General features: G+C 42.9%; 1 protein-coding gene across 2 annotated transcripts; it reads left to right on the top strand.

Annotated features, from left to right (window-relative positions):
- Positions 1 to 777: 777 nt before the first annotated feature.
- Positions 778 to 26,959, top strand: pcnx2 (pecanex 2; the record flags this gene model as incomplete). Of its 2 annotated transcripts, none has more annotated exons than XM_079168272.1 (40): positions 778 to 930; positions 2,371 to 2,573; positions 3,291 to 3,408; positions 3,507 to 3,546; positions 5,013 to 5,488; positions 5,640 to 5,834; positions 6,235 to 6,717; positions 6,800 to 6,974; positions 7,988 to 8,138; positions 8,234 to 8,376; positions 8,926 to 9,004; positions 9,265 to 9,400; positions 10,066 to 10,208; positions 10,422 to 10,575; positions 10,886 to 10,918; positions 11,132 to 11,303; positions 11,424 to 11,534; positions 11,924 to 12,015; positions 12,334 to 12,443; positions 12,897 to 13,005; positions 13,426 to 13,518; positions 13,650 to 13,800; positions 14,005 to 14,146; positions 14,332 to 14,509; positions 15,456 to 15,564; positions 15,658 to 15,787; positions 17,127 to 17,185; positions 17,409 to 17,624; positions 17,746 to 17,999; positions 18,897 to 19,130; positions 19,684 to 19,787; positions 20,227 to 20,371; positions 20,600 to 20,830; positions 21,214 to 21,371; positions 21,757 to 21,873; positions 23,369 to 23,547; positions 24,700 to 24,866; positions 24,956 to 25,030; positions 25,617 to 25,793; positions 26,786 to 26,959. In XM_079168272.1, 40 exons carry the CDS (start codon positions 778 to 780, stop codon positions 26,957 to 26,959), a joined length of 6,369 nt encoding a protein of 2,122 aa, XP_079024398.1. The 2 variants fall into 2 exon arrangements, with proteins under 2 accessions (XP_079024398.1, XP_079024397.1); XM_079168271.1 differs by having other exon boundaries at positions 4,992 to 5,488.
- Positions 26,960 to 27,510: the final 551 nt, after the last annotated feature.

The following is a 27,510-nucleotide window of genomic DNA, read 5'->3' as shown; positions in this document are numbered from 1 at the left end:
TTAGACACACAAGGAATTTGACTCCGGTGTCAAGTGGCTCTCAGTGGAGGCCTACTTACACAAGAAGACACATGCTGCTAGACAAAGACACAGATCCATACATACAGATATAACCTTAAACATAAACATAGGCCTATAATAATAATTAGTAAACTAATCATAATGATAATAATTAAAAAGCCCATTTATAATCGGGTCTGCTCTTTATTAATTCGATTGTATATTGAAACCTACATGAACATGTATTACCTCGAAGCATGCAAAGCCTATAAATCCTGTACGTGTGCTATAGGCTTGTGTATCAACGCATACATATCATGCACAATGTGTGTTTGACTGTTTTTTCCCTGAAAACAGACTGGCCGTGGCTGCGTGTGTGCAGATAAACACTGAAAGTGCGAATCATATAATAGGAAAGGACGGAGAGGGAGGGACGCGGAGTGGGAAGGGAGGGGGTCGGAGCTGCGCATCTGTGCAGGCAGCTATAGAGGAGAGCGAGAAGGAGAGAGACGAACAGGACAAGATGAGGACCGCGGCAGCAACAATGGGCGAATCGACATTGGGATGGGAAAAGGCAGACGAGAGGACAGCACCGAGGAAGACAGACGAATAAGGCATGAAAGAGAAGGCTCAGGAGACGTGCTGCATCGCCCCAACATGGAGGCGTAGCGACAGTAGCATGCATTAGAGGAGATCATTTCATTGTAGCCTAGCAGCAGCAGCAGCAGCATCATCCGTCCGTCCAACCTGAGCGGAGAGGAGGAGAGCGAAGGAGAGATGGGCTCCCAGGTTGTGCAGACCCTGCGTCAGGGAGTCTGGGCATCTGTGACCGGCGGCTGGTACCACGACCCGGACCAGAACAAATTCAACAACTCCTGCCACCTCTATCTGTGGATATTTCTCCTGATGTTACCCCTGTCTCTCCATCTGGTGAGTTTTCATGAGGGAACATGACGTCCAAGGCCGTGGAGGGGGTGTGCGGGGCTCACGGTACCATAGGTAGCGTTATTTTTTTTTTTTCATGCGCGCTTTTTATCCTTTCATGGATAAACGTGCGGTGGCTCTGTGAGAAAATAACACCCCTCATTGTCTGATTGCTACTGAGGGAAACACTAGAGAAAACAACAATGTCGCAGTATTTTTTTCCCCTGCATGCAGTGACGGAACGCATGGCTGCTCCTGGATGTGGCAGTGGGATAGACAGGAGGCGTGAAGCCGCGGTTCAATGATATGTTCATGCCATGGCCTTTTAAAAATATCTGCAACACAGGCTGCAATACTCCCAGTCATAATAACCTGACTGAGGAACTTCCATCTGGGATATGTTACCAATGTTTACCTTGTAGGATATGTGGATATCAGTAGATTTGGAGTAAGAAAAAAAAATTCATACAGCAGGATATGGTGGTATGAATGAAGGAAAGAGTGGCTGCGATAGGTCAAACAGCTTGACCTGAGCTGTGATGAAGTATGATGGCAACAACAGACAACAACAAACAAACTGAAAGGGTGACCAATTAATGATCTGACGGCAGATCACCGGCAGTTTTTGTATGTGAAGAAATAACTTTGATTACATTTCTATGGAGCAGAGGATTATCAGTAACCGGTTTTATCTAGATTAGATAATAGATGTTGCAGATTATGTGATGCGATTGCTGCCCACTCCGCTGCTCTCCCGTCTCAGAGCAATAAACCGGGGCTAATTTATAGGTACTGGTGGTTCAGAATGATAACCCCAAATTAGCCACTCATGATGAATCAGTGAGTTAGAGAGGCAAAGCAACATATTCCGACGTGAGAGCGACAGCTCCGACTACTAAGAGCTTTGACACCAAAGCTATATTATAAGGCTGTTGCCGACAGTTTTAACAGTCTGTTTCAAAACACCCACAAGCTTTCTGGTGGAGATGTTAAAAATGTAAAAGTTTATTAGCAATTTTACACACAACAGTCCACCAGGTAAATGATAGCGTATAATGACACTAGACCATACATCCGTGTCGGCAGACATCGATATGTCTCCATATCCAACACAGCAAGAATCTTTTCAGATCAGTATGACTCATGTATCAGCATGATGCACAGGCTTTGTCTTTAATCTTCCTGTTCTTTATGGGCCATTCCTCCACCGGGGATCAATAATATTCACCAATCCACCAGTTAATCAAATTGGATCTTGTGGTTCACTGAGCCTTTGATACACATGTGTGTGGCTGCAAATACGCTTTACCTTCAGCAGAGTTTCACCTACTTATAAGATGAGAAGACAAAGCACAGCGTGAAGCATTGAATCAAACACTGTTCTCGTGGAGTCAGGACTCTGGAGAAGTTGTTTTGAATTTGATGAAGCTCCTCTCCTCTCCACAGGCCCTGCCCCCTACCACCATGGCTTTGAGCATCTACTGCACCTCCATCACAGTCTTCTTCATCATCATCAAGCTGGCCAACTATCGGCTGCACCTGATGTTCGACGAGGGCGAGGCGGTGGTCCGCAGCAGCGTCTCTGATCTCAGCAAGGCTCCAGAGAAGAAAAGTAATGCGTCGGACTCCTGCCTGCCCGCCAGCATCAGGTAAACCCACATAGACACACTTATAATCCTCAACTACAGCCATAGGGATCAATCTGAAGTAGCTGAAAAAATCCCAAAGTGGTCTCACCTTTATGGATGTATTGGAGGTCCTTCAGAGAGATATACAGCGCATGAACATTTAAGAAAAGGGATTTCTTTTTGCTCTTTGTCTCTTAAGCTGCTCTCGGTCAGGTTAGTCATTACAAATTCTAGGCCTGAGGGCAAAATCACTAATGATACAACTTAATTATTTATGTGAACTTGTACATTTGGGCCCGAGACCTCCTTTTAAAATAATGCCACTAAGTATAACTGAACGGCGCTCCGTTCTTTGAGATCAGATTGGTTTCGTGATCGAGTGTCTCAGAGTGGGATGTAGACTGAGCTAGCTAATGAGGGGAGGTCAGCGATCTTCAGTAGGCCAATCTGCTCTGACACACTTGATCTGCACAGAGACTAATAAAAGAAAACCCACCACTTCCTGTTCGCTGTAAGACTGTAATTCTTTGTCATTACTGTGGCTGTGGAGAGATGAAACCGCAAGTCCAGACACACTTTTTACAGCTTCCTCATCCCTAAAAATGAGTGGATTTTAGTTTAAAACATCAGAGGCTGGGAATGAAAGTCAGATGATTTCCTCTGTAAGAGACATGTTGACGTATCTCTATCCATCGCCTCATTTAATTCCTCCCCCCGTCTCTTATCTTTGTCTAATAGGAAGAGCAGCACGGTCCCAGACGGTGTTGCCATGACAATGTTGGCTCTGAAACGTACCAGTCCGGTGATCCAGGTGACAGTGAAACAGACTGAAACTGACCCAGGACTGATCGGAGTGGTGAGATGAGATATGGATGTACGGTACAGAAAAACACTGTGTTGACCTACATTCTGTCCTTTTGTTAATCAAGTGTCCCTGAATTCTCCTTCATGCAGGACTGTTTGAAGTCAGATGAGGAGGGGAAGACTGTGGAAGGTGAAGCTGATCTTTATCTGGGTTCGACTGAGATACAGATGGGTAACCATGAAAGAAAAAAAAAAAAAATCTGAATGAATGAGTGGAGAAGCCTAACAAATGCAGATGCTTCCATACAAGCCACGAGGCAATCTGTGGCAGGGCCGAGATGCTGTGGCTTCTTAATGTGGCAGTCAGGCTCAGGGCAGTTTCCTTTGGCTAAAACAAATCTGACTGCTGCATATTTCCAACAAGTTATTGCCGGTTCTAAAACTATCAATTCTTATTATTTATTCCAAATTGGTGCCATTGGTGCCACCGGTCAGTGGTTTGGCTGAATGTTTGCACAGGCTTTATTTACATGTTGTTATGCAGCTTGCTTCAGATACCGATTCAGCTGTTGCTTGATTTAGCAAATATAAAGCTAATCAAATAAGAGAAAAACTTGTGAACATTGATAAAAACTGAATAGAGGGAAAACGTATAGCAGCGATAGCCTGTGTGTCTCCCTAACTAACACCATTCCCCTGTATATCTTGTGATATTTGCACAGTTCTGTGGAATATTACAAATCTTCTCGAAATGTAGGGTTTTAAATAACAACCCACATTTGAAGCTTGGCACTGTGGTTTTCTTGCAAAGCGCGAGTATTAATGTTTTCTGCTGAGATGAAGGAATAGGAAAGAATAGCGGAGTCAACAGAAAGAGCGAACCAAGTTCTTCTCATTTGCATTTGTATTTAAAACGTTAGATTACATTTGTTTAGTCAGTTTGGCTGCTGACATTCCCGATAGCCTGCAGAAATATTGCCATCAGCCTGGCATCAAGGTACACAAAGCAGTTTTTATCAGATGACTTCCTAGTGAGTCTGTTGTATGCTAAAAATAATGCTGACAATATGTCAAAGTGATATGTATACACCTATAGAATAAAGGCAGCATGAAGAAAGAAAGACTTCTCTAGTTGTCACTATCGAGGCCTTGCATGTCATTTAGGGGGAACAGGTGTTTAGTGTATCGTCAGATCTGTGCTGGAAGCCAACTCTGTTCCTCTTCCCTAATGCACTCGATGGCTCCTTAGACAATGTAGATCGACAACTTCCTTTTCTGCAAACACATCATTGTTGTAAATATGCTCAGAGAAGCACAGAACTAGCTGCCAGCCAACAAAACCAGCTGACTGGTTCCACTAAAAGTGCGACTTAATGCACGGACAGAACAAAGTCAGCTTACTGAAAAAAGGGATATCAACACTGTGGTATATTGCATCCGACGTAACAAAATGTATCTGTTTCTAATAGCAGTAGGATTTCCCCCTTCTGCTTTTCATTGTATTGCAATGGGAAGATATGTATCTATCACTGACAAATACTGCTGTAGTGTGGGCTTTGTGTATTGTCACTGCAGCCAAATATGAATTTCCATGGCAGGGATTTTATGATTAGAGCAGTTTTATTAATATTACACTTAAAATCAAAAATGCTGCAGATGAGAGGCCTGTGGAGGGAGGCCTGCACCCAAGCCCTTCTCCAGATGACCTCTCCAGCCCCAATCCAGACCAGGCCGCCCCACTGCTGCAGGCCCAGCAGAGGACCCCATCCCGAGCTGAAAGGGAAGAGAAGCGGCCCGGATCTGCGAGTGGGACGGGGAAAATGGACGTGGAAATAATTGAAACTGTGCCTGTGAAAGACGGAGTGGACATTCCGAGCTCGATGACTGACAGAGAGCAACCGGAGCAGGAAACAACAACAGAGAAAGCGCTGGACAGAATAGAAGACTACGAGGATAAAGACAGTGCGGACAGAGAAACAGCTGATGAAGGTCTGCCTCCATCCAAGGGAAGTGAAGATGAGAGCGAGGAGGAGAGTGAGGGGCAAAAAGAGCCCCCAGATGCCAACAACAACTCCCTGGGGACTCCCCAGGACCACCAGATTGATTTCATCGACACAGATTCTGCTGCACAGGTAGGCCTGCCAGGAGTTAGTTGTTACATTTGGGAGGTCTAATGTATGTGTATGTATGTATGTGTGTAGTTAACAGAAAGCAACTCAACTGTCATTGCATCGTGGTTATTTTGTACATCATTGGTAGAACCTCTTCCCTCTTGTTTCTCAGGCTGAGCCGGTGGAGGAGACGTACTGTTCTGATGAGATTGAGGTGGTTCTGGTCGACAGCTCTGGCTCGGGGCCATCGTCGGCTCACCTGGACGACAGCGACACAGTCAAGATCATCATCACCATGAGCTGTGACCCGCAGACTGCTGCTCAGCTGGAGGAGAGTGTCAAGCAGAGTCTTCTGGAAAATGCACAGGTAGTTTTAACCTTCTACATGAAATCATCTTTTACAGTCCAGCAGTATCACATATGTGTTCTGTATCAGCCTTTTCCAGCACTTTATCAAAGCTACACAATGTTTACATTGATTTTATGGCTGAATCCTCCCATCAAATGTAAATGTTATTTTTTCAAATGTTAGACACATTTCCACAAAATGTAACACAGCTTTATTTATCCTATATTTATGTAGAGCTATCAGAATAAAGCAATTCATTGAAATCTACTGCTGAATGCAAATGTTACTGTCCTGTCATGACGTTTAAGCTCCTGTCTCTATGACTGCTGCTCATGATTGTTACCTGAATGACGGACAGGTTTATATCTGAGGTGTTACATTTGGAGAATACAGTGTTTGTGTGTGTGTGTCCTACAAGGCTCAGAAGGATGCAGGAGAGTGTCACATCAAGATCCCCGTCATCACCTTTGACTCCCCCGAGAAGGAGAAGCAGGTGGAGAAAGAGAGAGAGGAAGCGGCTGACTCAGAGGATGACCTCACCCCGAAACAGCAACAGACAGCAAGCCAAAGTGAAGAGTTTCACCTGTGTAGAGAAACAACCACTTCTGAGTCCACCACACTGGAGTGTCCAGATCCAGACCAGGAACATCTTGGTGTTCAGATAACTGACGACAGCACACAGAGCCCGCAGCTGACTAATGATAACAGCTCATCAGGCATCGATGTCCACTCCCACCACGATGACACCGATCCTCTGGATCCTAATGTGGATTCACACGGTTTCCTGCGTCTGCCTGCAGCTTTGGGCCGTTACGGGCTCGGGGGAAGAACTCACATCCGCGGGCTGAGCATGGACAGCGGGAAGGATGCCGTGCTGCTTTCAGACCGCTCACATATCACAGTATGTTGGCAGTTTAGCTCTGTCTCTGTTTCTAGTTATCTCCATCCTTCTGTACATTCACAAACATTTGTCTCTTTGTCAGATGATGACCAGTTCCAAGTCAGATCTGGAGGCAAAGGAGGGCCAGATTCCCAACGAATCCAACTTCTTGGAGTTTGTTTCCTTGTTGGGGTCCCTCAGTACCAGAGGGGGAGGAGCCAGCACACAGGAAGACCAGAGGCCAGAACGCAAAGAGGAGGCGGGAGCTGCAGAGGAAGGTGAATCTCAGCAAGAGGATTAGTTTCTTTACCTCCACGTCCTTTATCTGCCTGTTTCATAGGCTCAGGGTTAATGCAGATGTTTATGTATAAGTGCACAAAGGAGTGCAATGTCAACATTGTAAAATAGGCTGAAATAGATTCCTACTGTTGCTTTGAGCATGGTGGCATCAGCAATTTAAGGTTAAAGCTCCAGACGAACACTGCTAATGTCGATATGTCGTTATGGTGCATTCATTTTGATGACATCTTCTGTTTCGGTCAAATGACTAGTGTGATTTCAGCCCAAATAGGGTCTCAGGATGTTAATGTTGGGCAGGAGGTCACTCATTTGCTCAGTTTGTATAAACCATGTTGGTCAAATGGGATGAATTAAGCAGCTAGAGGGCTTGTAGACTTAATTTTGTTTAACTGGTGACTCCTCTGGTTAAATCTGCATTGATTTAGTTTTTCTCTGGTGCAGCTGAACCAGCTGATAACACAGCATTGCCTTATTACCAGAATAAATGTGTGGAACATGTTAGCAAACAGTTGCCAATTTGCACATCCAGCAGACATGCAGCAACATTTGCATTCTGGTCACCTGATGAGTCCAATTTTCACCCTCCTTTTAGCTCTGCTTTTGGTCTCCACCAACTCCATTTACCACTTAGCTTGATACATGTACCACTGTGTTCACCAGCTCGTTGCTAACTTTGTCTGCTTTGGTGCTGGGCAGGTAGCAAACAGAGCTTGTTCTTTGTAAACATCTGCCTGCCGATGAGACAGGTTGTGGGCCTCAAAACCCAAACAGTGAGCTGAAAGTCTAGCTAAAAAAGAAGCTGAGAGGAACAGCAGAGTCATGTGATGATTCTCTGTGGGTTGATCACTATTAGCAATGCCTTCCATCGTGAACATAAGAATATTGATGAAATAGTAAATAAATATGAATCTGGGCTTTACATTTACTGGTATAGAAACCAATTTCTGTTTGTTATTTTCATAAAACACATTTCCTTTTGATTTGCTTGCAGAGAATCTGAGCGTGACTTCCAGACAAGATGAGACGATAATAGAGACCAACACGGATAACAAACCAGAGAGACCGAAACCACCCACCAGTCTGCCTACCGACACACTAAAGGCCATTCCACCTCCACAAATCCCAATCGTCTCCCCTGACAGGTACACATGCCTGCACACCCACATGCTCCAAAAAAATATCCACATATTCACTCATCCATCCAGGATGTCCAGTTGATTGTGTTTCCTGTCTGCAGTCCACAAACAGACAGAGAGAAGGATCCAGACTATGACTCCCTGCCTTCACAAACCTCTCAGTCAGAGAGCTCCATGCTGCAGGTCATCTGTAGACCAGAGGCCACCAACAAAGAAGATGCCTACACCTTCCATACTGTACACAGTAAGCAGCCACTCTCGAATTATTAAGGGTTAAAATGAAATGTTTTTTTAGTGCCGGAGACAAACTCACGTGAGTCACATCTAGCAACAATATCGTGCTGTTGATACAGTCATCCAGGTCCATGATATGTTTTAGGATTAGTTTTAGGATAAGATTTAAGAGTGAGAGTCCCAGGGATACATTTGCCTTGGACATCAAAACAAAACAACAGTAAATAGACTCCATCCATAATTTAGGAGTCCATTTGTGCTGGGATAGTCTGACGGTATTTTGATCTTTTAAACAAATACACAGTATGAGTCGAAGGCTCTGCCAGTAGCTGATGGCTCCACTTTTGAATCGGCTCCAAAGCGTCGAGATTAAATGACATTTAACTGGAAAGGCTCCAAGATGTTCAGCTTTTTAGTTGTAAGTTATACCGTTTTAGTTGTAGTCCAGTCTCTCAGATGTCCGTCTGTAGCACCAAAAAGAAAAAAATGAAATCCCACATAATTGCACATCCAAAGAGAAATGGTCTGACGGGTTGAATGTGTGTGTTTGACTCACCAGGAGACAGGCCTCGTAAGCTGTATGCAGAGAGAGCTCTCAACCTACCGCTGGGAGCAGAGCTCATCACTGGCAACATGTGGTACTGCTGTCGAATCTTTTCCTCCGCATCTTCATCATCTCTTCCTTTATCTGTAACAAATAATACCATATTTCATCCCATTTTTTTATTTTATTGCTTAGTCTTCCTGCATGTTCTTCTCCACTGTTTCCATGTGCTTTTCTTAACTTCCTCTTACCTTATTGCCCTTTTCCATCTCCTCCTAAACTATCATCACTGCCTATGCAATCAGGTTTATTCCCACAGATTAACATCAGCATGTTTTATGTGTGTGTCTTCAGTGACCTGCTGTCAACTTCTTCCAACTCGGAGTGTCAGGACGGCCTGGTCGGCGGTCACGCTGACTGCCCTTTCCAGCGACGCATCATCCCTGCACACAGGCTTCGGCCACGAAGGACGCACCCTGAGATATTTCAGGTGTCCATCTGCTTTCACTTTTTCTTTCTTGCTCTGCATACTAATGGTCAGGGCTCTTTCAAATGGCTGCAAATATGTTATTTAGAGGTATGGAGCCTTTTTCCTTAGAGTGGGTCACTGTTTTTTTTGTATCTTGTGCATGCACACAAGGACCCACGTGCACGTGCATGTAAGGGTGACTTGATACCCAGTTTTCAGATCGTTTAATGTTATTGGGAGTTAACAAAGGAAGTGAACAAGAATAGCAAGCAAACATGGATATAAACGATTATTAATGTTTTACTCGATAATTATTTAATTAAAAAAAAGTTTCAAATTAATGCTCGAATCCATCACATACTATACTTAAATAAATCGTCAAATTTATAAAAAAAGATTCATGAATAACGAAAACACATCAATACATAGATAATAAACCATAAACTGGTAAATTAGATTAGTGTTGTCTCTCTGTCAACGAGGCCGTGCTGCTGTTTGAAACAGTAACCAAATAATCAGTCTACAGTCAGTGCTGGATGCAGACACAGACTCTCTACTCAATCATTAATGCACCACCCTGTGTGTATTGTCTATAATATATACTGTCTACTTATAATGATCCTAACTGTGTTTTGAAATATGCTACATGTGGAAGTTATTTGCGTTTCTGTGCATGTGTGTGTCAGGAAGAGGACTCTTTGGACGAGTCGTCGGAGACGTCCACTCAGGAGAAACCGACCAGGAAGATTTATTACAAACTCAAACTGTTTCCTGGGAAGGTGATCAACCTTTTATATGACCGACTCACCCTGCTTGCTCTTTTGGACAGGTAATCCACAAGAAACTACTCGCAAACTCCTTACACTGTTGTGCCCACACGTTTAAAAGTCCCAAGACTAGAAATCAAATCATACACATTATTCAGCTCAGGAATACAATATAGAATTGTAGTCAGGAATGTGCTATATACTGTATGTCTACTAAGCTACTGAATGCACCAGTGTAACCTCTGTATGCCTGTGTGTGTGCTGGTTTTCTGTAGAAACCAAGAAGTTGTGGAGAATCTAGTTGCAGTCTTCATGGCCTTTCTGGTTTCCTTCCTGGGATTTGTGCTTCTTAACCACGGCTGCTTCAAAGACTTCTGGGTCTTCCAGTTCTGCCTGGTCATCGCCAGCTGCCAGTATTCCTTACTGAAGGTAAGAAAGATACAAAATCTCAGTAGACGGTTGTCTAACACATGGCTTTAAGCAATTTAGCTGAATCTTTACCTTTACCACTTCACCAATTAAACCAACTTGCGTTGAGGAATGAATGATGTGTGAGCTCAGAATGTGTGCCATGGTGACCTGATGTAGACGAAAAGTAAAACTGACCGTGGACTTGCCAGTTCCTATTTGCTCCCCCTCACTTCCTCTCTGATGAACGCACACGTCATGTAACGATTCTGTTTTCATGTTAATTTACAAATGGTGGTTAAGTATTGGCTTCTGTTGTTTTGTTTTCCAGAGTGTTCAACCAGATGCAGCTTCACCAACACATGTGAGTTTGACCTAATTGTGTCACGATAGCTCAATATATGATTGCATCACGATACATTATCATATTAAATGATTACCCAGCCCTTACATGTGTATACAGAGGATATGACCACTTGTGTCTCATTTTTCTGTCTGCAACCTAACATGACCCAACTCTGTATTAGTTGCACTTTAAACCATCCCAACCCGTTTGTGTTCATCTGTGTGTCTCCAGGGTCACAACCAGCTGGTGGCCTACAGCCGAGCGGCTTACTTCTGCATCTTCTGTGCTCTGATCTGGATGCTGGAGCACCTGCTGAGGAGGAAAGACCTGCCCGTCTGCACCCTGTACGGAGTCACTATCGTCTGCCATGACGCACTGGGCTTCTTGCGAGACCTGCTAGTGGGTAGGGATAAATGTACCAGCAGAAATACACAATTACGTCATTTGATTTATTCCCTGATCAAAACGGTAATTTGTCCTTTGCAGATACTAAAAATTTTTTTTTGTTTAATTCATAAAACAGGTTTTACCTACTGCTTCCCAATCACCTTCCTGGTGGGCCTTTTCCCTCAGATCAACACCTTCACCATCTACCTGCTGGAGCAGATAGACATGCACTTTTTTGGAGGGACAGGTTGGTAAAACTGTTTCTAATCTTTTTATTTCAGTAATGCTTGTGTTGATGAACCAATGACATGTTCTGCTTTTACTGTAAACTGTAATTTCTGTATGCATCTGTATTCGTATTTTTGTTACTGCACTATTCCATTTGCTGCTGTAACAATGCTAATTCCTCTGCTGTGGGACTAAAGGATTATTTTATTTTATCTTCAACCTGTGTATTATGTATTCAGTGTTTAAAATGAATGAGAAAATACAGTGTCAGGACCTCTAAGTAAAAGTGAATCCTCTTGGTGATTAAAAAGCAAAACAAAACTAAGACTACAGTATACTTGGCTTTATTTGTCATTGTGTAATACTGCTGTATGTATTTTCATCTTCACTCTAATTTGTGTGTCTCAGCTGCTACGAGTCTCATCTCTGCAGTTTATGGCATCCTACGCAGTCTGATCGCTCTGTCTCTGCTCTACGGTTTCTGCTTCGGAGCTCTCAAGGTACAAATTAACTGGATATAAAACAAAACAGAGCATAGGTAAAATACATTTCTTTCCCCAGAGTTTGTGTTCACAGTCATTCTCTTGGCTATAGGTTTCAGTTTCAGTTATAAATAGCGTGCAGCCATGTCACTAAGTAGAGCTGCAGCAACATACAAAAGTGTTGCTAGTCATCCTTCAAAAGCGAGTGCACGATTGCAACTGCAGGGAGGAAGATTTTTAAAGTGTGAAGATCAAAAAGCAGCAGTTCTGGATTTAAAGGTGCATGATGGTGTGATTCATGTGTGTGTGTGTGTGTGTGTGTGTGTGTGGTTACAGGAGCCGTGGGATGAGCAGCACACCCCAGCCCTGTTCTCTGGTTTCTGTGGCCTTTTGGTGGTCTTCTCCTACCACCTCAGCCGACAGAGCAGCGACCCGTCCGTGCTAATGTAAGTATCAGTGTGTGTGTGTGTGTGTGTGTGTGTGTGTGTCTGTGTTTGCATGCCCACACCCGGCCTGGTTGCTATACTCTTAATTCTTAGTATTTCTTTCAATTAGAAATTAGAGAGGTGCATGGGGTGGGGAAAAGAAGAGAGCTGAATTAATCGAAGAAATGAAAGACGGTTGATGTTTATACTAAACTCTTTATTAGTACTTTATAGTACTTTCATGACATATTCTGCTCAAGTAGGCTAATCTGTAGCCATTAAAAGTCAAATAAAAGATATGTTTGAAATACAAAATAAGAAGTCAAACAATCTTTTTATTTTTATTATAAAAATGAAAAGTATTTCTTTTTTAATTTTTGCTGTCAGTTGATTCAGGGTTTGTAATAGCAACCTCTTTATGTTAATCAACAAATACCGTCATCTAATTCCTACACATGTGACTTTTATTTACAGATCTCTGGTTAAGTCAAAGATTATGCCCGCTTTGGTGGAGAGTGAGGAAGAGGAGGAGGAAGACACGGACAGTAAAGACCCTCTACCTGAGAAACTGCAGAACTCTATGGTAACTAAAGAGGATTATGTAGATATTGTGTGTTTGAGTGTTATTTTTACTCCTCTGAGCAGTAATTGAACCGTTTTTATTGTTTTGAATTGCAACAGAAAATCGAAGCTCATTAACATGCACCTGAGTTGTGGAATTCATACATACATTGTATAAGAGGGCAGAGTGCTACTAAATAAATAATAACGCAATGCTTGCTGTCAATCACTATGTGTGATTACAGGGAATTATGAATCGGAGAAAACAAGCCTTTACAGTATTTATAAGGATTGTGAAGCACTTAAATCTTCTCGAGCGGCTGCGTCTTTGATCTCCAGATATTGAAGGCTGAGAACGATCAGACAGAAATAATCTCACACATAAAGGAGTCTGATAAACAAATGTGTTAATGATTGCCGCTCTCTCTTTTGTGCTCTGCAGAAGGAGATTCTGCTGTCGGATGTAGTCGTGTGCTCTGTTGCCTACATCCTAACCTTCGCCATCACTGCGAGTACTGTGTTTCTGTCTCTCAAGGTGAGGTCCTCGATTATTTCCGTTTTTTACTTTTGATCTCTGTCGCGGTTTGCAGGAATACTAACTCAAGTGGTTTGTCTAATTATCCATTTCCATCGTGTTTCTTTCCTTGCATACCAACTTGTCTTCAGCCCTTTGTGACCATCGTGCTGTACGCTCTGGCGGGGACTGTGGGGTTTGTAACCCACTACATGATCCCACAGCTGAGGAAGCATCACCCTTGGTTGTGGATTTCTCATCCGGTTCTCAAGACCAAGGAGTACCACCAGTTTGAACCCAGAGGTCAGCATGCCTACTGTTGCCTACTACTCCTACTTTCGTAGGTAGTGCTGCTCGATACTTCCATTGGAAAAAAAGTTTGCTTCTTGGCTGGAGTACAATAGGATGAGGCATTTGGAAATGTCTTGTCATCAAGATTGTAAAACAACAACAGATATATGCTTACAGAAACCCTGAACTAGGTCGTTATTCCTGCTTGTGTTACAGAGGACGCTGTGCTGATGTGGTTCGAGCGACTCTACGTGGGGCTCCTGTGCTTTGAGAAGTACGTGGTGTACCCCGCCATCGTGCTGAGCGCACTCACCAATGACGGCTTCGCCCTCAGTCATCGCAAGAAGCTGGGAATCCAGTGAGTGGACACACGCAGCCACAAACACACAGCATCACATTACCCACCTATGTCTGCCTGTCCATCCAGAGTGTGTGTGTGTGTGTGTGTGTGTGTGTGTGTGTGTGTGTGTGTGTGTGTGTGTGTGTGTGTGGTGAACCACCTGGTGAATCTGTTGTCTGAACTCCTGTTTGTGCCGCCTCCAGCGGCGATGTTCTCCTGACAACAGTTGCTGGACTGAAACTCCTGCGTTCATCGTTCTGCGACCCCAGCTTCCAGTTCCTCACCCTGCTCTTCACACTCGTCTTTTTCCACTTCGACTGTCCACACTTCTCCGAGAGCTTCCTGCTGGACTTCTTCATCATGTCTATTGTTTTCCACAAGGTGGAATCTCTCTCTCTCACACACACACACACTCACAATGATCAATGGGATCAGAAACCAATAGATACTCAGCAATAGAAACAAGTGAAGTTCACAGAGAAAGAAAGACATGAGGGCAAACATTCAGATACAAACACAAACAGGTTGACAGATGTCACTTGACTCATCATGATGAAGTCTTCACCGCTTTTTGAGTCTTGATTTGTAGATTTCTCCCTGACATTTGAAATTATTTTAACAATTCCACTTAAAGGGACTCTTCCCCCAATTTGACAAACCCTGGTCCATTTACTCGTCATGGAGGGTCGCACACAGTTGTGTGATGTCATGGATTACCTGGTTAAGTCTGGGAAAATAACGATGATGTCATCAAGGTTACTTCTTCTCTGGCGCTTGACTGGTCATGTTTAACAGAAAGTCTGCGTTACAAAGACGTGGGCGCCATTGAGGGTCTAACAAGAAGATGCTACCCAGTTGCATTATGGGAATAGTAGGATCAGGTATTTTGGTAGTTTGACTCATATAAGGGAATAAAAGTCAGGATGTATCCGTCTGTGACTTCAATTTTGACCATTATCTTTTCTAATTCTGTCTCTTCTGAGTACCTCAACTTTATGGAAGTGTGATATCTAATCACAGAGGACGACTCCTTTAAAAATAATCCGTAACAAAAACTGTATTGTGAGCTGATTAAAAGGCAACATAAACTTTGAAGATCTTGACTGAAATGTTACCGTAGGAAACCATGAAATATAACATATTCAGTGGAGGAGATTCATTTTATAGGCCAGCATTTGTCCACACAGGGCTCATCAATCTTTATGGTGGTGTGGAGGGATGTAATAGATATCACGTTATTTGGCTATGTAACAACGGCTGTTTGAGTTAGATAACTGTTGAGGCCTGTTTGTTGGGCACTGACTGTGTTGTTTCTGTTTCTCTGTAGATGCGTGAGCTTTTGCTGAAGCTCCATTTCATCCTGGTTTACATCGCTCCCTGGCAGATCGCCTGGGGCAGCGCTTTTCATGCCTTTGCTCAGCCTTTTGCAGTGCCTCGTATCCTTTCTCTAAGACCTGTTTGTGTGTGTGTGTGTGTGTGTGTGTGTGTGTGTACCTGCTTTTCTTTCCTTTACTGGTGTGCGTGTACAGACTCAGCCATGCTGCTGCTTCAGACTCTGCTCACCACCGTCTTCTACACCCCGCTGGCTCCCTTCCTGGGCAGCGCAATCTTCATTTCTTCCTATCCGAGGCCCATCAAGTTCTGGGAGCGAAACTACAAGTAAGGCCCCGATGAGTGGGAAACTCACTCCACACTCAAACTGAAAATTAGTTGCTGTAGCATTGAGAGTCTGCTAGTTAAAGAACTGGCCAAAGTGTCAACAAAACACATTAACAGACTCAAGCCAACAATGCAATAATAGTTAATTGTACTAACAAGTTCTTTTAGACAGCCTGATATACAGTTGCTTATTGCTTTGTGCTATTTACATCTATTGTAGTTTAAAAAAACATTAAAAAGTGTAATGAGCCATGCTGTTGCACTGCGTTACATGCTACATATTTTGAGTTAATCTCACTTACATCATCCTGCTGCTGTTGCTCATTAAAACAGCAAAGGTGTATTAATCTGCAGCCGAAAATAGTCACAAACAAATGCACTATTTCTTCCCGTTTGAGTGGCGTTTACAAAAGACTACAACAGAGCCTTTAAAAAAGAATGAAATAAAAGCATGTATTTGTGTCATGCTTTTAAAGATTTACAGCTTCAGTAGAAATGAATGGCATTTCGCTGCTAGCCACGGACACAGTAGGGAAGTATTGAGAAATTGGCTCATGTTTTCTTTCATATAATTCATGAATTTTAATAATAACATAACAAAGAGAAATCCATCCCATCCTTTAGAGCTGGGCAGATTAGCAGATAGACACCCTCCTGCTGTCTCACTTGCGTTTACATAACGTGACCCTTCTGTTCCCTTTTTACTTCTTGATGGAAGAGATTGTTTTGCTGAGAGCAATCTAAAAATACTCCTGCAGCTTTGTTGTGCAAACTTCAGTGGTTTTCAGTGAAGCAGCCTGGGATTATATTTAGACATTGTTGTCTAGAAATCATGACATAAAAGTCACTGACCTCACATCTCTGCCGGAGTCAGACGTTGGTGTTTTAAGGGAGTTAGTTGTGCAGGTTTGTCAATGTGAACCTCAGCCAAACAACAAGTCAACAAAAAAACACCACATGGACAACAAGTGAGACAACAGAATAGTTCTGTCTCAAAATATCTAGTTTCAAGTTTGTCCGGTGGCTGTGGAGTTTTTTCTACAGTGATCAGTAGAGTGCATCGAATAAAATGCAGTTTAAGATCTTCAAGAGGACAAACACTGAAATATTGAGTTTGCTTTTAGGGAAACTCTACAATGGTAATATAGTTCACTAAATTATTTCAAGAAGATAAGTGTCTAAATCAGGGTTTTTCAACATCATCATTTTAAAATGGGTTTTTAATTCTCAAAACTGATGTGCAAGCTGTTGTCCCATCAGCTGCAACATTTTACACTATTTTTGACTTCTTCTTGGGCTCAACAGTCTTTTACCATTTTCTGTCTCCCGTCTATTGTAGCACAAAGCGTATCGACAACTCTAACAGCAGATTGGTGTCCCAAGTAGATAAAGAGACAGGTGAGTTCTTTCTAACTGCACTGACATCCGTTACAGACTACATCTTTATAAATGTCCTCCCTAAATGAAAAGATTACTTGTGAAGCTTTTGGATAAAGATAATTAGTTTGATTGATATCTTCATAAAGAAGCTACAAATGAACTTCTTGTAGTTTAGAATCAGTGAGATTCTTGTCCTTTCTTGAAACCCATCCATCTATCTTACTGTTTTTTTTTCTCGCAGGATGTGATGACAGCAACCTAAACTCCATCTTTTACGAGTACCTGACTCGCTCGCTGCAGCACTCACTTTGTGGCGACCTAATGCTGGGCCGATGGGGAAACTACAGCGCCGGAGACTGCTTCATCCTGGCTTCTGACTACCTCAACGCCCTGGTCCACCTCATCGAGATCGGCAACGGGCTGGTCACTTTCCAGCTGAGGGGCCTGGAGTTCAGAGGTAACGTTTGACCATCCACAGCTCCTTTATACCTCCCTTCCATTCTCCCTCCTTCTCTCTGAATGAAATGAAAAGCCAACTCGCCATTTTGACTTAATACCTCCAACTCTCTCCATCCCAGGTACATACTGCCAGCAGCGAGAGGTGGAGGCCATCACAGAGGGAGTGGAGGAAGACGATGCGTGCTGCTGCTGCGAGCCGGGTCACTTGCCCCACATGCTGTCGTGCAATGCGGCCTTCAACCTGCGCTGGCTGGCCTGGGAGGTGATGGCCACCAAGTACCTGCTGGAGGGTTACAGCATCAGCGAGAACAACGCCGCCACCATGCTACAAGTGTACGATCTCCGAAAGCTACTCATCACCTACTACCTGAAAGTACGTTTCATTTGTATCCGTTTATGCATGTGCATTTTACAGATGTCGTACAATTATGTGAACGTAGTTAAAGTATGCAAATGTTTTGTGTGTGTTCTTTCCCACAAAACATTACTAGTTAAAAATTCCACCTGGACATGAATCTTTGAGCTAAACTTCCCATGATTATGACAGTATGTCCAGTGTTAAATGATGAATTCATTTTAACAACTGGAACAGATATGATATACAGTATTAATTGGTATAAGAGTGGTATTATTTGGCTTTTTACACAATATGTATATTTTGCCAAGTTCTACATTTCAGCATTTCACAGTTTTGGGGTATTTTAAATATGTTTGCAGCTGTTGGTGGCAGAAAGTTCATACACTAGTGTTAATAAAGCCTAGATCAATAAATGGGCTGAATTTAGCTCATTCAGATGTAGAAGGAGTTCTTCTTTTAAATCACTGTTATGTGTCGTTTGCTCCTTTTCTTCTGATTTAAAGCATGTTACCCGAGCATACCACAGGATCTATTATTTGGTTTATTTAAGCTGTTATTTAATCATTCTGATTATACTGAGTCACTGAAAGATACCTAATACAGCTTTGATAGGGCATCAGCATTTGTTATATTCAATCACGCTCTCTTTAGTGGCAGATTGAAATTGAATATTCCACTTGTCTCAACCGGCTCTTAAAGATTTTCCTGCCAAAAGGTTAAAGTCTTAAATGAATAAGCCGGTGTCTTATGCATTAATTATTATTACAAATGGCAGCTTGCCAAAAGTAACTCCAGATGTGGTCAGCAGCTACACAGTCAATTCTTTCTCTTGGTCTTTCCTTGTGTTTAGTATTTTGCTTTCGTTCCGGTCCTTCCTTCTCCTTGCCTCCCTTCCTCCCCCTCTCCCCTCAGAGTATTATCTACTACCTGATCCACTCTCCCAAACTGTCCACGTGGCTCAAGGACGCCACCGTCCAGGAGGCGCTGCAGTCCTACACCAAGTGGCACCACATAGAGCGCGACCCTCAGGTCTTTAGTGTGAAGATCGATGAGGACTACGTGCACTGCCTGCAGGGCGTGACACGCGCCAGCTTCTGCAACGTCTACCTGGAGTGGATCCAGCACTGTGCTGGGAAGATGGAGACGGTACAACACTTAACGATTATTTTATCAGACTTCATTATGGGCTAGAGCAACTAACAGTATTTATTTTACTCACTTAAATTCTTTTTTTAGTCTTAAAAATATCAGATAATAGTGAAAAAAGATGACATTTTTAAATTGCGGTTTCGGCAAATGGTTTATTGCCTTACAGCAATTACAAAAGATATACAGCGCTGCACTTGGTATATTAAACATAAAAAAGAGCTCTTTAAAGTATCAAATGAAATAGGAAAAAACTCTCCTTTGAGTGGAAACGATTGCTCCTTTAAAATGATGTCATAGAAAGCGAATAACATGAATAAATATTTCTGATTTTCTGTTGATTGACTAATTGTTTCAGTCCTCCTATTTTAATTAATGTGAAATGAGTAAAAGGAAATCAAAAGTTGCATTACAGTGAAAATGAATTGTCACACGACTCTTGTAATCGCATAAGAAGAACACAACAATTTAGCCGAATCTGTACTCATCTTTTTGAATCTTTGTCCTATATGCCAGTAGCGTCATGTCTCCCTGTCTTTGTGTTTGTGTTCAGACTGTGGACAGTGATGAAGACTCTCCTTTAGTGACCCTGTCTTACGCTCTCTCCGTCCTGGGGAGGAGATCGCTCGGCACGGCCTCACACAACATGTCCAACAGGTAAACCTTGTTTAGCCACAGAGCAACGCAAAGAAATGAATAAAATGCCTGATATCACTCTCTGAACCGAGTCAGAAGATCATGGGGACAACAGTCAGTTATTCGGCAGGCCATGAGGATTGCGTCTTGACATGTATGTTTTTATGCAGAAAAAATTACACATCGTTGTCCAAGTTTAGTGGTTGAAAATGTGCTGAAAAATGATTACGAGCAATATCCGTTGCAGTAGATATTTACCTGCAGTATGACGGGTACACCAGAGGGGGGCATTAGCAGCTAAACCTTTAACTATACACATAATTCAAACAGATATTGGTCACTGTACTCTTTGTCTTTGTGGGGTTTATATTCTAAGATGTTTCATCGTATCATAAACCCCCCCCCTCCTCTTCCTCTCTTTCTATTTTTCCTCCGCAAACCTCTTCCTTCAACCGCAAAGTCTGGAATCATTTCTGTACGGTTTCAACACCCTGTTTAAAGGAGACTTCCGCATCGCCACCAAAGACGAGTGGGTGTTTGCTGACCTTGACCTCCTGCAGAAGGTGGTGGCTCCTGCGGTCAGAATGAGCCTCAAACTGCATCAGGTAAAGTGCGCTGTGCTTTTAAATGGCCGCTGCTGCAACTCTGGGATTGTAAAACTATTATCACTAGTTTTACAATTCTGTAAATACACAGAAGTTTGTGCATCCTATCAAGTTTGTAATATCTTTCTGGTGGTCGTTTCTCATCCCTGGAGTAGACGCTTTCCCTGATATCTGATCACAACTCCACTGTGCTCCATCATAACCTTTCCTGTTTTCTTTTCCTTTCAGGATCACTTCACCTGCCTAGAGGAGACAGAGGAGGCCTCTATCTTGTACGAAGCCATCACAAACTACCGCAGCAGCCTGGTCATCTGCCACGAGAGCGACCCCGCTTGGCGCAAGGCGGTGCTATCCAGCCGCGACACGCTGCTCACAATGAGACACATGATCGACGACGGCACGGACGAGTATAAGATCATCATGCTGTACAAACGCCACCTCAGCTTTAAGGTCATCAAGGTAAAAGGGCTGAGGGTGTCTGTGGTTTGGATGTGTGAGAAGTATTTACATTTCCAAGTGAATAATGTGAGATGGTGAGAAATGCCAGACAGCTCTGTCGTGTGCATAAAGTATGACAAACCTCCCACCTATGACAACGAAGACAAGGTTTAAAAGTTCATCTGAGGGGTGTGGTACCAAACAATCACCACAATGACTTTTCTATGAGTACGACTGAGGACAAATATGAGCACCAACATGAAATATGAGCACAAGTGGTCACCTGAGACCCAGTTCAGATGCTTGACAAAATGACCACAACAGGGGTTCATCCATGTTTTTGGCTCTGCAGTGTATTTCATGATTTTCTTTCATTTTTTGTTTGATGTGGTCTCTCTCTGCAGATCAATAAGGAGTGTGTGCGAGGTCTGTGGGCCGGCCAGCAGCAGGAGTTGGTGTTTCTACGGAACCGAAACCCGGAACGAGGCAGCATCCAGAACTCGAAGCAGGCGCTGAGGAACATGGTGAACTCGTCCTGCGACCAGCCACTGGGCTACCCCATGTATGTCATTCACAGCTATACTAAGACGTGCAGAGCATGGCACGAACATCACAAGGTTTTGAATGTAATGTTTGCATTTTATGAAAGTGTCTGCGTTGTTGCTCACTTTGCCTTTGCAGAATGCATGTTTTTGAAATGATTTAAAGGAGCAGTGTGTAGCATTTAGAGGGATCTATTGGCAGAGATTAAATAATAGTCATAAGTATGTTTTCTTTAGTGTATTATCACCCGAAAATAAGTTTCAGTTGGTTGCATTCTGCAATCTCACCGCTACATGCTGCCAAATCCGGCACACCGCACCTTTAACTTCCTAGCTTTACACTTTTGTTTATGTGCTGGGGTCCCTTATTGCTGATAGCATGACTTTTATTTTATTGTCTTCAAGGTATGTGTCACCACTAACAACATCGTACGCCGGAACGCACCGTACGCTCCGCAGCATCGGAGGAGGAGCTTTAAGCCTGGACGCCATTCGATCCTGGCTCTGCTCTAAATGGTTACGGTCAGTTTCTAATACACATTTTCGCATATTTAAAAACATACACACACTTGCTCAGTCAGTCAAGAGTGCAGTCTTTTCCTCCTTGCCTCCTTAGGCCAACCCTAACCCTCCCTCAAAATTTCCCCCTGTGCTCTTCAATGAACAGTCATCACATGCTTTAGTCCCTCGTCATGTCCGGTGGGTGAAAAGACAATGCTGTAACCAAAAGGTCACAGGTTCAGTTCCTGGAACAACCATCAGTCTCTGAGGGTCCTTGAATAAGATACTAACAATAAGTTTAATTTATTTGGCATTAGTTCGGGCACACACATTCTTCTTACAGCCTCAGGTCACATGTGTAATCGCTTTCAGCTCAGTCTTTCATCTTGTGCAGCTAAGGTTCATCGGTTAGACAGGTCATGTTATGAGATATGATTTTAATTTCTATACATAAGTATTGTAAACACTGCTGCAAAATGGGTTGTATTTATTACTTGCAGCATTTTCCAGCACACAATGTAATGTACTTTATGTCCATCACATCTGCAGTGGTAAGTTTCAAGTTGTCCCTGCTGCTCAGTTAAAAAAATAAATAAAAAAAAAACATTGTTTATAAGCAACTCTCCTAAGATTAGGAAAAGTAATTAAGTATCGAGCTGACAAGACAATAAGTGTTTTGAGCTGTTAAAAAATGCCCGGACTCTCCAGGACCCCGGTTAAAATGATGTTACAAGAGGCAAAGCGTTGCGATGACACATGAGACGCCAGTAGCCTCATAATGTTCTCTTGTTCAACTGGTTGTATTTGGTGTAAATCATTCCGGATCAGCTGCAAACTGTAGCGCGATACTAAATGAGTGCTTCTCTGTGGATTTACAGATATTGACTTCAGAAGTCAGTGCTGTGGAGAGACTTCCCTGCCAACTTAATGTAGTTTTAAATACATGCACAGGAGTGACAGTGGGAGTGCAAACTTGAGAGAAAGAGGACTGCAGAGTGAAGGGCAGCCAAAAGCTTTCACTCTTGTTGTTGCTCCTTCCTTTCCTCCTTCCCTCTCTTCCTCCATCCTCTCTTTTACATATTACCATCAGCAGAGCTAATTGTAAAGGCTCTGCATTAACCTCTACAGGTCAGCTAATGTGTTTGTGTGTGTGTGTGACTCTCTTAAGCTTCTTAGAGGCCGAGTTCTCCTTAGATTAGATTAGTTTGTAAATCCTGTTTCATCGACCTCAAGTTAAAGGTGTCTTAATTTCAGTAAGTAGCCGAGGAGCCAAGGAGATGGGATGTGCCTTGCCAGCTAGAACACATTTAACTAATTCAAGAGGCAGGCTGCACTAGTGTGTGTCACATATGCTCGCACAGTTACGCAACTTCTCTATTCATGTGGGGTTAACCAGCTGGAATTGTCGAGGCTTGCTAAATTTTTGATGTCTTCTTTGCCAGTTTGTGTCCCTTGCCCTGATGTGGACATGAATAAATAAATCATAGCTGTGCGCTTGTGTGTGTGTATTCTGCAGGGTGCGCAAGGACAACCTGACCAGCTGCAACAGTGGCGTGAACATGGAGGACGTGGACTGCGGAACTGGTGGTTCGTCCTCGCTGAGCCACAACCGCCCGTCCTCCGTCACGTCCAACAGCCTGAGCCTCTACCAGCACAGAGCCAGGACAACACACAGCCGCAGACACCACAACGCAGGTACACACCTACGTGTCTTATCCTTGTGGAAAATGTCTATTGAGTACATTGATTCCAGAGTCCCTCACTGAAACCTCAATCTTATTCAAACCATAATCCTAAAATGAAGTCTAAACTTCCAAAAAACAAACATTTGAACTTGTGAGTGGGCTGCCGGGTTTGGACTTGAAGAAAAGCAAATACAAACTCAATGCAGATACAATGCAATACAACAGATACAATAGTGTATACAGTGATGTTATAGTTTTGATTGTTTTTATTCATTTTTGAATAGTTTTCCATTTGTATTTATAAAGTGAGACTAAAAAAACGTATTAAACTCAAAATGGCTCACGCTTCGTCTTTCAAATTAAAAGTTTCATTCATCAGCAATAAAATGCACCATTGCTCAATTCAGCACCTAAATGGGTTCTAATGCTACCTTTATGTTTCTGCCCTTGTTTGGTTACTTTAAGTATAAGTGGTATTTTTAAGGCAGTTTGGTATTGAATATGTTTGCAGTGGATACTGTGTGATACGAACAATGAATCATTATCACTTCTAAAACGTTCATTACCTTCGTCACGATCTCGAGAACAGGCAGCAATGGGAAGGACCCTCACGCGAAGAGACAGGCAGACGAGCACAGTTAAATTACTTGATGAAAGAATAAACTTACAAATCAGAGAGTCCAAAAAGCCGGCAGGAACAGTAGGCAGGTAGCAAGAAACCAAAACTCCATGTGACGAAGGACAAACCAACAACCAACAGGGAAGACAGCACTATAAATACACAAGCACCTAATCAGACACCATGACGCAGGTGGAGAGACAGGACGGCAGATTAATTCAACACAGGTGATACACACAAAAAAGGAGGGAAAAAACACAAAGACAGGAATTATAAAATAAAACAGGAAGTAAAAACTAAAGTCCGGAGAAACTGACAACCTTAAACTGAAGTTAAATCTGATTTAATGTTGTTTGTTTTAAGTACATAATAATAATATTGTCTGTACATCAATTATTTATTTGATCATATATCATTGGAAACATTGTGTTAGTTCAGTCTGCTTTTTATGTATTTTTTATGTTTTTATATATTTTTAAACCTGATTATAAAAGTGTGTAATTCAGTGTGTGTGTGTGTGTGTGTGTGTGTGTGTTTCTGCAGCCAGGAGAGAGTACCGCAGTCGGTCAGTGCAGCCTCAGAGTCAGCGTCCCCCCGTCAGCAGCCAATCAGGGCCTATTCTGGACTCAGGCTCCACCCACGGGCTCGTCCAGCGTCTGTCCAACAGTCAGCTGTCCTTTAACACATCCATAGCCTCTATATTCTCCCAGGTATTCACACACACACACACACACACACGCTGTTAAGCTTCCGTCCTTGCCTTTACTTGGAGAATACAGCGATGTCTCTCTCTCGCCAGGTCCCTCGTCTCTCAGGAGCAGGTGGGATCAGCTCGCAGCTCCAGGCAGCGCAGCATCAGCAGCGCTCCAGCCAGGTACGAGCTCCTTACACTTCTGTACATCCGAACCTTCTGTTAGCCAACACTCTACAGAACATGGTTGAACGATTAAAATGTCACAGCTGGCAAGTCTGGTCATACTGGTCACACACACACAAAATGCATGTTAGATAATGTATTAGACTGAAATCGAATATATAAAGACTTCACGTACCACATACAAAAGGGGAATATTCACATTAATGGAAAACACTGTACGCAGCATATTCAAGATTTAGAAAGAAAACATCCTGACACGCCAAATAGTTGCACTTCCAAGTTACTATAAATGTAGTGCCTGTCTGAAACATGAGGTGACAACAATTTAGTAGAGTTATGTTTAGCAGTAAAACCCCTGCTTACATGTGACTCATGAGTTGATGTTATTAGCTCCACTTAGTTTAAAAAATCATTCAAGAAACAGTTCCACAGCTGATGGCCAAAGCATGTGATTATAGTGTATTATTGACAACGAGCTATTCTTAGACACAGCCTGCTGTCTGTGATAATTGTTTGTGCATGAGCTTGTTTGTGTTTTCCGCTGCCATCGCAGTGATTACTGTACACTACTGTCTTTCCCCAGGTCTCCTCGTCTTCGTCCACTCTCAGCTTGCTGTTTGGGAAGCGTAGTTTCTCCAGTGGCCTGGTTATCTCTGGGCTGTCCGCTGCTGAAGGGGGCAACACCACCGATACCCAGTCCTCTTCGAGCGTCAACATCGCCATGGGGCCCTCGCACAGGTCCAGCAGCAGAGCCACACAGGTAGGGAACTAATCAACTGGTAGACATGCAAAGTCCCTGCCTCTTTATACACAAGCTGCACCCTCCTTATGCAGAATGTGGTCATTACAAGATTCACTCGAGCCTGCAGGAGTGCATGCAGAACAACATGTTGCTTCATATTTAGCGTACAGACATGAGAGTGGTATTGATCGTCACATCTAACGCTCAGCATTAAAAGATTCCAAAAATGTGAAACTTTGCTTTGAATAAGTATTTCAATATCTTGACATTTACTAAAAGCACATTCATGCTTCCCAGTGAAAGAACTTCAGGTAGCATGAGGTCTGTAGCTCAAAATCTAACAGAGGGGATCAACCCTCCGGGCAAAATGTACATTTCAAGCCCTACTACTCCTAAAATGCTCCATAACATCAACATATTACCGTAGTCTGTTGCTTGTTCAATCCAACACTTTTAATTGGGAACAGGCGGCAACTACCGAGTCTGAAAAGTGAAGCCAATGCGGAAGAGCCTTACACTTGTATTATTCTTTATGGCCAGCAGGGGGCGACTCCTTTGGTTGCAAAAAGAAGTCTCATTGTACGGAAGTCCATGAGAAAATGACCCTACATCTCACTTGATTCATAACTGAAGGTTTCAAATCTTCATTTTGTAAATTATGGTCCCATTTAGAGTGAAACAGACCATAAAGCAGGGTATGCTTCTAAAGCAGCATTTTGGCCACCTACAAATGTCTTACTCAGCGTTTGGTTGTACTTAGCTCCACCCTCTTTTGTCAGTGTGTTAAAAATCAAGATGGCTACGGCCAAAATGCCAAACTTGAGGCTTCAAAACAGTAGTCCACAAAACAATGGGTGATGTCATGGTGACTCCGTCCAGTTCTTACATATGATTAGCATGTGTAACCAATGTTGCAGTGCGTTTTAAATGATGTATGAATAGTATAGGCTATAAACAAAGAATATTTCTCTAATGTGGCTGTTTTGCATCCTCTCTTTCCTCCTTCTCAGTGGACATCGGAGCCATATGAGAGTATAGACGCGTCCTACTCCAACGCCGCCACCACGTTGAAAGACGGCGTGCAGTCAGGTGACCGAGGCTGCAGCCAGGGATTAGACGAGACCCAGGAGGACTCAGCATCTGTGTCAACAGCCCCGGAGGCGACTGAACAAAAGACTGTCTGAGAGAGAGACAACACACACACACACACACATATGAGAGTGCCCATACTCGTGCCCATCTACAGAGAGGACTGTATGAAAAGTTACACATATACACAAACATACAGAGGATTGTATGAGGAAACACCCATGCACACGAACCTGCCTCTTCTCCTGTCCTCAGCATGTGGTCTCACCTTGTTGTCTGAATGTAAACAAGTCTGAAAACATGATCTTGGATCCGGTTGATGAAATAAAGACGTTTTTAAATGAGGCTGCCTTTTCTTTCTACCTCTGGTTATGTCAACTATATTGTTTTAAATGTGTGTGTTAGGATGGGAGGTAAACTTAGCATAATGACTTATTGTTACTTGTTTTCTCAAGGCACCATAGAAGAAGTGTTACCTGCAGGGTTTTCGTTAAGTGGTTGCAAATGATATTTTCTCTATTTGCGGTTTTCTTCTTCAGCCAAAAACAACAAACACAGGAGCTATCTGGCTGTCATGAGGTCGCCATTTTTATTCTCAATGCGCACGCTTCTTTTTCTTCTTGAATTTAATTGCAGTTGGAAACAA

This window comes from Pholis gunnellus, assembly GCF_910591455.1.
Source record: "Pholis gunnellus genome assembly, chromosome: 11".
NCBI lineage: Eukaryota > Metazoa > Chordata > Actinopteri > Perciformes > Pholidae > Pholis > Pholis gunnellus.
This window is presented reverse-complemented; position numbering and strand designations above follow the sequence as displayed.